The sequence below is a fragment of the Octopus sinensis genome, linkage group LG11 (genome assembly GCF_006345805.1).
Source record: "Octopus sinensis linkage group LG11, ASM634580v1, whole genome shotgun sequence".
NCBI lineage: Eukaryota > Metazoa > Mollusca > Cephalopoda > Octopoda > Octopodidae > Octopus > Octopus sinensis.
Genome location: NC_043007.1, coordinates 24,845,210 through 24,858,008, shown reverse-complemented (window position 1 = coordinate 24,858,008; position 12,799 = coordinate 24,845,210). Strand labels below are relative to the sequence as shown.

At 39.2% G+C, this 12,799-nt stretch overlaps 1 protein-coding gene across 2 annotated transcripts in view; it reads left to right on the top strand.

Moving 5' to 3' along the window:
* The window catches only part of LOC115217286 (dynein heavy chain 12, axonemal-like), a 432,620-nt gene that overhangs the window by 207,513 nt on the left and 212,308 nt on the right, over window positions 1-12,799 (top strand). For both annotated transcript variants that reach the window (XM_029786929.2, XM_036507253.1), the window contains 4 exons: window positions 2,241-2,403; window positions 3,210-3,467; window positions 5,211-5,339; window positions 10,231-10,320. In XM_029786929.2, coding sequence (XP_029642789.1) covers window positions 2,241-2,403; window positions 3,210-3,467; window positions 5,211-5,339; window positions 10,231-10,320 — 640 coding nt within the window. The remainder of the gene's footprint in view (window positions 1-2,240; window positions 2,404-3,209; window positions 3,468-5,210; window positions 5,340-10,230; window positions 10,321-12,799) is intronic.

The window sequence follows — 12,799 nt, the reverse complement described above, 5'->3', positions numbered from 1 at the left end:
AACAGGAAGTGAGAGTGAGAGAAAGTTGTGGTGAAAGAGTACAGCAGGGATCACCACCATCCCCTGCCGGAGCCTCGTGGAGCTTTAGGTGTTTTCGCTCATTAAACACTCACAACGCCCGGTCTGGGAATCGAAACCGCGATCCTATGATCGCGAGTCCACTACCCTAACCACTGGGCCATTGCGCCTCCACATTTATTTATATATATATATATATATATATATATATATATATTATATATATATTATATATATATATATATAGATAGATAGATAGATATAGATATATACATATATATACACATACATGCACACACACATATATATATATTTCAAAAATTTCACAAAATCACAAGAAAATTTTACAAAAACATAACAAATTGAAAATTCATAGCTAATTCTTCATCAGTCAACATCCAAAAGATCGTTACAATTTCACACCTTTATATATATATATATTGTCGTTGCTGGCATCCTTTTTTGTCTCAGGAGACAATGGAGTTGCACATAGGAAGGGCATGCAGCTGTAAAAATCCTGCCAAAACAGTTACAGAAGTCTGGTGCAGGCTTCTGCCTTGCCAACTCCTGTCAAACCATTCCACCTATGCAAGCATGGAAGGCAAACGTTAAACAATGATGATGATAATACAGACATAGACTTGCCCAATTGCATCAATAAATTAACATTGATTTTTTTTCATCATTGTTACAATGATCTGAAATGGAACTGCCAAAGTACAATATTCAAGCAATTTTGCCATTCAGCTTTAACCCTTTAGCATTCAAACCGGCCATATCCGGCCAAAATATTTAACCTGTTGTATATTGAAACTGACCAGCTCTCGCCTCTCACCTCAGCCCTACCATGTCATTCTAAAACTCAAAAATAGCATCACTGAAATCTCTAAATTATGAGATAATGCATGATTAAATCAAAACAATATAAATAAACAAATATCACATTTGACAGAATAATCTGAACACTAAAGGGTTAAAAAGGGATGTAAAGCAGCTGGAACTGCTCACGATATCAACAAAATATTTGGTGAGGAAATGACCAGTGAGTGGTCAGCTCGAAAATGGTTTAAACAATTTTGCAGTGGAGACCTGAGCCTTGAAGATCATGAGTGTAGTGGATGGCCATCTGTCATTCGAGAACTAGCAAAAGGACTTCAAGTTAGCCAGAAAACTACCTGCAACCATTTGCATGCAATTGGAAAATCAAAAAGTTCAACAAATGGGTGCCACATGATTTGAATGTAAGTCAGAAATTGTGCAGATATGAAATTTGCTTGTCGCTTCATCTCCGTAACCAGACCAATCAATTTCTCAACTGTAATGTAAGTTGTGATGAAAAGTGGATTCTGTACAATAATAAAAAACATTCTTTGCAGTGGTTGAACCAAAATCAAGTACCAAAAACATTCTCTAAACCTGAGCTCTTCAAAAAGAAGGTTATGGTGACTGTTTGGTGGTGTACTGTTGGACTCATCCACTATAACTTCTTAAAACTTGGAAAAACTATTACTGCAGAAACATATTGCAATGAAATTGCCAAAATAAATGAAAAATTGCTACTCTTCCATCCCAGACTGGTCAACAGAAGAGGACCAATCATTCTTCATGAAAATGCTCAACCACACATTTCTCTAATGATGTTCTAGAAGTTGAGGGAACTTGGCTATGAAGTTCTTCCCAACCCAGCTTATTCCCCAGGTCTTTCTCTTACCGACTACCATTTTTTCAAGCACCTTGATGGTTTCCTGTGTGAGAAGGGGTTCAAAAATCAAACTGATGCTAAAACTGCATTCAAAAGTTCATCAGCTCCTGTACTTCAAATTTTTATGTTACCGGAATAAACAAACTTGTAACTCAGTGGCAAAAATGTGTTGATTGTAATGGTATATACTTTGATGAATAAAATTTCCACATTGTTGAAATATATTGTGATGAATTTCATGTTTCAAAACATTGCTTACTTTTTACTCAGCCTGATCGCTTATTGAACAATTTAATGTCTAAATTAGCAGATGAATTTGTCAGTGGGCAGTTTAGCTTAATGATAAAGCACTTAGCTGGAGTCTTGGGGAATGTGAGTTTGAGTCCGATGGCCATTTATTGCCAAATTTTTTTCCACCTTGTAAGGGTAATATACCCACTATTTCTGCTGTTCTAACAGCATTACTACATTCGAAAAAATATCTTCTTGTTTGCATTATACAAATTTAACTATATTTTAGATATCTTGCACAACTGGGTCGGCATAATTATGTCACTCCAACATCTTATCTGGAATTGATCCATGCCTTCAGAAGTTTGCTGGCACAGAAGCAAGAGGAAATAATGTCTGCCAAAAACAGATATGTCACTGGTTTAGATAAGCTGAAATTTGCTGCTGAACAGGTAAAAATTACTTTGTGTCTTATGGTTGTTTCACATTCTCAGGTGAGCTGTGAATCTGAAGAGTAGATAGATATATGATCAAAAGCATTCCAGCTGTGACCTTCATGTCTTTATATCAGGCTTTATATTTCAGGGTTGATAAACTAAGTACCAGTGAAACACTGGAGTCAATGTAATCAAACAAGTGCCCTCTCCACAAATGTCAGGCCTTGTGCCTTTAGTAGAAAGGATTATTATTATTAAGAGTCAAGACTATTGAAAAGGTTGCAAGACGCAACGAAAATTTTAGAAAATAAAAATAAGAAATAAGTGGAAATTTTACCGGTGAGTGTGTTAAATAATAAGGCACTAAAAGAGAATGACTCTCCCCAGACACAACAAAATATGCTTCAACACATGAACTCATATAAAGAATCTTGCAAACCAAATCCAAAAACGAAATTATTATTATTATTATCATTATTATTATTATTATTATTATTATTATTATTATTATTATTATTATTATTATTTTTATTATTATTATTATTATTATTATTATTATTATTGTTTATTTATTTATTGTCTTTGCACAGCTTCTATTGCTGGAAATGTACTATGGTGCCAGCTGTTCACTACCAGTGAACTACGGTAACACCCCTTATTTTTTGGGCACCATCCAGAGTATTTGAATGGTTCTAAGCAGTACTTTTTTCTGCAAATGTGGTTATTATTTCAGCCCCTGCTGTTGCTGTTGTTGTTATTATTATTATTATTATTATTATTATTATTATTATTATTATTATTGCTGTTATTGTTAATTTCAGATTGCCACTATGCAGTCTCAACTTGAGAGTTTACAACCAGAACTCCTGAAGTCTTCAAAGGAAGCTGAAGACATGATTGAGGTGATTGAGAAGGAATCTGCCGACGTGGAAGTCACCACGAAGACCGTAAAGGCTGATGAAGCTGTGGCAAATGAACAAGCTGCAGAAGCAAAAGCATTAAAAGACGAATGTGAGGCAGAATTGGCTGAAGCGATTCCAGTCCTGGAAGCTGCCCAGGCAGCACTCGATACTCTCAAGGTGTTTAGAATTGATTGTTCTATTCTTCTACTTCTTTTTACTTTGTCCTTTCCCTGTAAAATAAGAACAGCGTGTAATCACTTGGTTCAAGCTCCCATTTCACCCCATGGACACCCTGGCTTGGACAAACCACTACTAATACAGCTTCATCATCATCATCATCATCATCATCATCGTTTAACGTCCATTTTCCATGCTAGCATGGGTTGGACGGTTTGACCGGGGTCTGGGAAGCCAGGAGGCTGCACCAGGCTGCAGTCTGACCTGGCAGTGTTTCTACAGCTGGATGCCCTTCCTAACGCTAACCACTCTGTGAGTGTAGTGGGTGATTTTTACGTACCACCGGCACAGGTGCCAGGCGAGACTGGCAACAGCTGCGATCAGTTGGTGCTTTTTACGTGAAGCCAGTCAAGGCGGTGCTGGCATCGGCCACGTTCAGATGGTGCCTTTTACGTGCCACCGGCACAGGGATCACAACTACAATTTCCATTGATTTTTGATGTTGATGTACTTGACTCAATAGGTCTCCTCAAGCACAGGGTCAAAACGGTGTTTCTTTACTTGCCACCTGCACAGGAGTCAGTCCAGCGGCACTGGCAACGGCCGGGTGCCAGTCATAGGATTTGGTGCAATTTCGATTTCACTTGCCCCAACAGGTCTTCGCAAGCATAGTTTAGTGTCCAATGAAGGGAGGTTGGCATGGGTGCCAGTCATCAAATGTGGTTCAATTTCAAATTCAATTTTGATTTCACTTGCCTCAACAGGTCTTCATAAGCAGAGTTTTGTGTCCAAAGAAGGAAAGGTATGCATAAGTGGGCTGGCTACATCCCTGGCAAAGGCCACAGGTTATGGACTCACTTGTCCTGCCGGGTCTTCTCACGCACAGCATATTTCCAAAGGTCTTGGTCACTAGTCATTGCCTCGGTGAGGCCGAGCTTATGAATGGAATTTGGGATAAGGAAACTTTACAGAGGTACATCATATAAATGTATGTATATGTGTGTATGTATGTATATAAGTATGTATGTTGAATGATGCAGCTTTAAAGACTCACATACATAACTTCAAGTTTCTATGTCTACAACATGGTGATTGCTGCACTTCTTCAGTTGTCATAATTCAATTACAAACATGGAAACAATATTTGCACTGCCAATGGGAAGAAAATGTCTCCTCTGGGTATTACTTAAATAAAATTGAAAAATAATGATAATAATAATAATAATTTGAAAAACTATTAGGTAATAGGCGCAGGAGTGGCTGTGTGGTAGGTAGCTTGTTTACCAACCACATGGTTCCAGGTTCAGTCCCACTGCGTGGCACCTTGGGCAAGTGTCTTCTACTATAGCCTCGGGCCGACCAAAGCCTTGTGAGTGGATTTGATAGACGGAAACTGAAAGAAGCCCGTTGTATATATGTATATATATATATGTGTGTGTTTGTCTCTGTGTTTGTCCTCCTAGCATTGCTTGACAACCGATGCTGGTGTGTTTATGTCCCCGTTACTTAGTGGTTCGGCAAAATCAAAAAGTTAAAATAATTGAAAATTTTAAAATTAACTGAAGAATTAGAATTAACCGATAATAAAAAGTTACAAATTAGAAACTAATGCATGAAACTAATACATCTGTTTGTTGTCTACACCACCTGACTTTGTTGTTTTTTTGTGAATTCTCCCTATATATATATATATAGTAGGGAATATAATTCTAAACTTATAGGGAAAAATTCAATTTATTGCAGCCGGCTGATATCACAATTGTAAAATCCATGAAGAGTCCTCCTGCTGGTGTGAAGCTGGTCATGGCTGCTGTCTGTGTCATGAGGGATATTAAACCAGAGAGGATAGCAGATGCAAGCACCGGCAGAAGGGTAAGGCCTCTACATCTCTTTGCTTGTATGTATGCATATATTTACATGTGTGTGTGTGTATTCAGTTTATTTCAAGATTTCTTGCCACTAGAGAAAGAACTGGTTTCTAACCTAGATCCAAGGCTCCTTCATTGGAATTTCAACATCAACAAAAAGGTGTTTTTGTTTATATGTATGTATGTATTTGAGACAACTGTCCTTATGACAAGATAAGGCCATCATCGTGTGTGTGTGTGTATAGGTGTGCATGTACATATATGTGTGTATGCATGCATTTTGCACAGTAATAGTCTTCTTCTTAACATATGTGTTGACACTTCCCATCATGTTGCTTTTGTGATTGCTACATGAATAAAGATATCCTCTGATATTATTTTGAGGCTCATGGACACTCTATGCATACATATAATAACTGACAAACCAACAGTAGTCTGATAACTAAAGTCATAAATCTTAGACAAACTATACCACCAGTATCTCATACCATAAGTATTATGGTAGCCAAAGTGTTAATTTTTAGACAAGGCACACCACTATATAAATACATCAACAGAAAGGCAAGTGTGGCTGTGTGGCAAGAAGTCTACTTCTCAACCAGATGGTTGCAGGTTCAATCCTATAGCATGGTACCTTGAGCAAGTATCTATAAGAGCTCCAAGCCAACCAAAGCATTATGAGCAGATTTGGTAGCTGGAAACTGAAAGTGGCCAGTCATATACATATATGTAAGTATGTGAGTATGTGTGTGTTTTCTCTTCTGTTTTGAATTATTTAACTTCTTCCTCTTCGTTGTCGCCTGAATCTCTGGCCCCTCCCTTCGGTACTTCTACAACGGTGCTTAAGGTGGTTCGGTCATGAGGCTCAGTGTCCAGAGGGTGAGCTGATTCACGATGTCCTCCTCCCACCTCCACTTCCCAGCTGGCACAAACGTGCAGGCGGGCAGCTGAAGACTTGGGCAACGATGATAAAGGAGGACCTCTCCGAGCTCTCAGGTCCGCAGGTGGTCAGTCTGTGCAGATGGAACTGCGAATGGCTTGCTATCTCCAGTGACCTCACACAGGACCATCGAGCATGGGCCGCCATGGTTCGTGATGCCGTTAGGAACAGAGAAGAAGCTGGCTCAACCCACCCTGGGTAAATACCATCACAAGTACAAAGTAAGTCTGAGCAAGGAGCTGGTTTCTAACAAAGATAGAAAGCTCCATCATGCAGATAACAAAGACAATATCACATATTAAACTTGAGAAAAATCTTGTATATTTTTACTGTTCCACTTACAGATTGTATTTGTAATGTGTGATGTAGTTTTACTGAAAATCCCAGCTTACCCAGACTGGCACTTAAGCATTTACTCACAAATACAAGTGCACCAATTATTATTGGTATAAATGTGAATTTGTAATCTGCATATAGAAGCTGATGGTTTCAATGCAGTTGTCCATAGTTATCCTCTTCCTCTTTGATTTTTAAAGAGATATTCACTTCAACAGAAACAGTTGAGCTGTATGATGGTACATATTTGTTCTTGTCAATCCCTAACAACAATATCTGGCCTGTTATGCTTACACTTGACAGATGTTTTGAAGGGAATTTTCCACCATCGTTCCTTATGTTGATGTTTGTATGTATGTGTATGTATATATATATATATATATATATATATATATATATATGTGTATATATATGTGTGTGTGTGTTTGTATTATTTACTTGTATGGGCATGTGTCTTTTGTATTTGTGTTTGTCCTCCACCACTATTTGACACTTAGAATTGGTTTGTTTACATCCCTGAAGCTTTGTGATTCATTGAAAGTGACCAATAGAAATATACCAGGCTTTAAGAAGAAGAAAAAAAAAACGTGCCCCAGCATGGTCACTGTCCAGTGACTGAAACAAGTAACACAGCGGTCGTGTGGTTAAGAAGCTCACTTTGCAACCATGTGGGTCTTGGGTTCATCCACACCATGTGGTATCTTGGGCAAGTGTCTTCAGACAGTGCTTTGTGAATTAATTTGATTGGCAGAAACTACGGAAGCCTCTGTGTGTGTGTGTGTGTGTGTGTGTGTGTGTGTGTGTGTGTGTGTGAGTGTGTGTTTGTGTGTTTGTGTGTGTGTGTGTGTGACAGATAAAAGAAAAAATTATAATACCATTAGTATTGTAACAAAATGTTAATCCTTAAACAAGTCACACCACTCTATATACTGACATCAACATCTCCAACACTATCAGTTTTATAACAACGAAAGTGTTAAACCTTAGACAAGACACACCACTCTGTATAAATATCTCAACATACCAATACTATTTGTCTTATAACAACAAAAGTATTAAATCTAACACATGAAGCTGTTGTAGCATTTTACCAGGTGTCTTGTGCTTTCTCTGGAATCGGTACACATCTCTTTAATTACGACTGTGATATACCCTTTAATATATGATAGTACTACTTTAGTATATAGTAGATACTATTGCTGTGCATTTAGCTGCAGCAGTGCTACTAACAAGCTGTACAAGCACAGTTAAAAGTGAATTCCAAGTGAATGTTGAATGCCTGTCTGAACTCTGTTGCTGCTCTCATTGACTCTATTGTGTTGCGTAGATGTGTTTGTCTGTTTCTCTCTCTCTGCCTGGCTGTCTGTTTGTCTCGGTGCTTGGGTGTCTCTCCTGGCTTGTGTCTTCCTATTTCTTTGTGTGTGTTCGCATTCATGTGTGTGTCTGTGTCAGTCTCTATGCATGTTAGTCCATGCATGTCCGTGCATACGGACACACGTACGTGTGTGTATTTGCATGTGTGTGGGTATGTGTATGTGTATGTCTGCCTTTGTGTATGTTCATCTGTCTTTCTTCGTGTGTGTGTTTGCATCCATGTGTATGTGTGTGTGTGTCAATCACTATGCATGTTAATCCATGTGTGTGTGTGTGTGTGTGTGTTTGCATTCATGTGTATGTGTGTGTGTGTTTGCATCCATGTGTTTGTATATCTGTGTCAATCTCTATGCATGTTAATCCATGTGTGTGTGTGTGTGTGTGTGTTTGCATTCATGTGTATGTGTGTGTGTGTTTGCATCCATGTGTGTGTATATCTGTGTCAATCTCTATGCATGTTAATCCATGTGTGTGTGTGTGTGTGTTTGCATCCATGTGTGTGTATATCTGTGTCAATCTCTATGCATGTTAATCCATGTGTGTGTGTGTGTGTGTGTGTTTGCATTCATGTGTATGTGTGTGTGTGTTGCATCCATGTTGTGTATATCTGTGTCAATCTCTATGCATGTAATCCATGTGTGTGTGTGTGTTTGCATCCATGTGTGTGTATATCTGTGTCAATCTCTATGCATGTTAATCCTGTGTGTGTGTGTGTGTTTGCATCCATGTGTGTGTATATCTGTGTCAATCTCTATGCATGTTAATCCATGTTGTGTGTGTGTGTGTGTTTGCATTCATGTGTATGTGTGTGGGTGTGTTGCATCCATGTGGGTGTTATATCTGTATGTCTTCTTCATCTCTATGCATGTTAATCCATGTGTGTGTGTGTGTGTGTGTGTTTGCATTCATGTGTGTGTATATCTGTGTCAATCTCTATGCATGTTAATCCATGTGTGTGTGTGTGTGTGTGTGTTTGCATTCATGTGTATGTGTGTGTGTGTTTGCATTCATGTGTGTGTATATCTGTGTCAATCTCTATGCATGTTAATCCATGTGTGTGTGTGTGTGTGTGTGTGTTTGCATTCATGTGTGTGTATATCTGTGTCAGTCTCTATGCATGTTAGTCCATGCGTGTCTGTGCATACAGACGCACATGTACATGTGTGTATTTGCATGTGTTTGGGTATGTGTATGTTCATCTGTCTGTCTTTGTTTGTGTGTGTGTGTGTATTCAGGTGTGTGTATATCTGTGTCAATCTCTATGCATGTTAATCCGTGTGTGTGTGCATGCAGATGCACATTTGCATGTGTGTATTTGCATGCTTGTGTGTGCATGTATGTGTGTATGTTTATGTTTTTGTGCATGCTTGTCTGTCTGTCTTTATGTGTGTGTGTGTATGTGTGTGTGTCTGTGTGTGTATGTGTCTGTCTGTCTGTATATGCCTATATCTATATTTCTGTCTGTGTGTCTGTTTCTCTTTGTCTATACATCTTTCTGTCCCTCAGTTTGCATGGATGTCTGCATCTGTTTGTTTGTGTATGTGTGTGTGTGTGTGTGCACACATGCATATGTGTGCCTGTGTGTGCATGCATGCATGCATGTGTGTGTGAGATGTTCTTGACTCAAATATATTCTGAGGTCACATGATGGCAGCAACATGTCATGCAAATACTACACACACACATCCACCACCACCACCACCACTACTGGTACTATTAACATCATCATAACTACCACCACCAATACAACTACTGTTGCAGCTGCTGCTGCTACTACCATTAGCAGTATTAATACAAACATCACCATGACCCCCACTTCTGTTACTACTAACATCACTTTTACAAACATCACCACCATCAGTGTTCACTGATAGTGTTTATCAATGTTGTTCACTGATGATTATTCCTGATGTCGTTCACTGACCGTGATGTACTTGGTGTTCATTGATGTAATTTCTCTAATGGTGTTTACTGATCATACTTTACTGATACTGTTCATTGACCCTATCTGCTGATGCTGTTCATTGATGATGTTCACTAAAGACCATCATCACCACTACTACTATTGTTACTAATATCTTTACAAACACTGCCACCATCAGTGAACACTAATAGTGTTTACCAATCATGTTCACCTATGATGTTCACATTATCTAATGTATCTCTTCCATCTCATTGATTAATTATCTTTTCCATGTGTCCATTCCATTGTTAATGATGTTTTACCATTAATTTTCTTACACAGACTCTGGATTACTGGGGCCCATCAAAGAAGCTGTTAGGAGACATTTCATTCTTAAATCAGTTACGAGATTATGATAAAGATAATATTCCGGTAGGTTGACGAGCTTTTCTAAGATTCTGCGTACTTTTAATTTCAATTTTCTGAATTTTTTTTGTTTCCTATTTTTGTTGGGAAAATATACTCCTTATACAAGCACAATGGAGGCGCAATGGCCCAGTGGTTAGGGCAGCGGACTTGTGATCGTAGGATCGCGGTTTCGATTCCCAGACCGGGCGTTGTGAGTGTTTATTGAGCGAAAACACCTAAAGCTCCACGAGGCTCCAGCAGGGGATGGTGGTGATCCCTGCTGTACTCTTTCACCACAACTTTCTCCCACTCTTACTTCCTGTTTCTGGTGTACCTGTATTTCAAAGGGCCGGCCTTGTCACTCTCTGTGTCATGCTGAATATCCCCGAGAACTACGTTAAGGGTACACGTGTCTGTGGAGTGCTCAGCCACTTACACGTTAATTTCACGAGCAGGCTGTTCCGTTGATTCGGATCAACCAGAACCCTCATCGTCGTAAGTGACGGAGTGCTTCCATCCATACAAGCACAGGCATGGCTGTGTAGTTAAGAAGCTCACTCTGTAACCATGTGGAGTTGGGGTTCAGTCTCACTATGTGGTACCTTGGGCAAGTGTCTTCAAACAGTGTTTTGTGAATGAATTTGATTGACAGAAACTATGGGAACCTATTGTGTGTGTGTGCTGTATACATATATATATCATATATTTTTTTTTTTTGTCTTGCAAGTACTTGGTGACCCTGTCAGTGCAGGTGCCACTTAAAAGCACCCAGCCAACACTGTAAAGTGGTTGATGTTCAGAAGGGCATCCAGCTGTAAAAACCTTGCCGGAACTGACCTCACTTGTGCTTGTGCGACGTAAAAAGCACTACTCACCTCACCTCTTCTTGTGCCACGTTAGAAGCACTAAGTCCACTCTGCTGAGTGGTTGGTGTTAGGAAGGGCATCCAGCTGTAAAAATCCTGCCAAAACAGTCATAGAAGTCTGGTGCAGGCTTCAGCCTGGCCAGCTCTTTTGAAACTGCCCCACCCATGCTAGCCTTGAAGGCAGATGTTAAACGATGAAAAACGATGAAATGTGTGTGTGTAGGTGTGTGTTTATCTTTGTGTCTATGTTTTAACCCCTCCACTGCTGTTTGACAACCAGTGTTGGTTTGTTTATATCTTCGTGACTTGGTTTAGCAAAACAGACCAATAGAATAGGTACCAGACTTTAACAAATATCAAGCATAAGTATTGGGGTCAATTTGTTCAACTAAAACCCTTCAAGGTAGTGCCCCAGCATGGTCACAATTCAGTGACTGAAACAAGTAAAAGATTAATTTTAAGAAACATGCATACACACATACACACTCATGCACTCACACACACTCAAGCTCTCTCACACACACACACACACTGCAGAGGGTACTGGCCTTTGGACTCTCTGCATCTTACCTTAATGGGCTCTCACCTTGCATCCCATCCATTGTTTCGACATAACTCCACCCCCTCAGTATATTTTCATCTCTTTCTCTCATTGGCCTCCTCAGTATGGTTCTTCCAGGAAATGAAGAGTTTTTACAAAAACGCTTGCTTGTGCACTTTCACAATCAGCACCTTATCTCTGACCTTAACAATGTTGAAGCAACAGCTTCTAGAAACTTCAGCTGCTTCTCAGGCCAACTTTCAGCACCTACTCTTGTGCCATTACTAGCAGGTTTAACCCTTTAGTGTTCAGATTATTCAATCAAACATAATGCCTATTGATTCCCATTGATTTGAATTAATCATGCATTATCTCATATCTTCAAGATGTTGATGGTGTAATTACTTAATGTAGAATAACATTGTAGGGTAGGTGTGAGAGCCTGGACCTGGTCAGTTTGAACATAAAACAGATTAGCTATTTTGGCTGGATATGGCCGGTTTAAATACTAAAGGGTTAAGGAGTTGGTACTGACAGCTGATGTTATCTTCACATAATATTATCACATAATATTCAACCTGTTTCATGATCAAACCTGGCAAGAGTCAGCCTCTCACACCTACCCTACAATGACATTCTAAAAATTAATAATCCCATATTAAAATCTTGAACCTACAACTCAAAACAATCATCACCATCATTAGCATGAGGATAATGATGATAATGATTTAATGTCTGGTTTGAACAGTTTGACAGGAGCTGCTCGGGCTCCAAATGCCTGTTTTGACATGGTTCCTATGGCTGGATGCCTTCCTAAAACCAAAGCATTACATTAGACAGAGTAGTCTGAATGCTAAAAAGTTAATTTTAACCAAACGCTTTTTAAACATGAGTCCAAGATAAGAAGTAAGAATCTCCAGGCTGAGTTGAAGAACAGAGGGTCTTCAGAGAAGAAAACTCCCTGATATAAGTATTTCATCCCTAAATGTGTAACTTAGAGAAGCCACAAAAGAAGCTGAGGCACAGCTGTGTGGATAAGAAGTTTGCTTTACAATCATATGGTTTCAGGTGTCTTCTACTATTGTCCCAAGCTGACC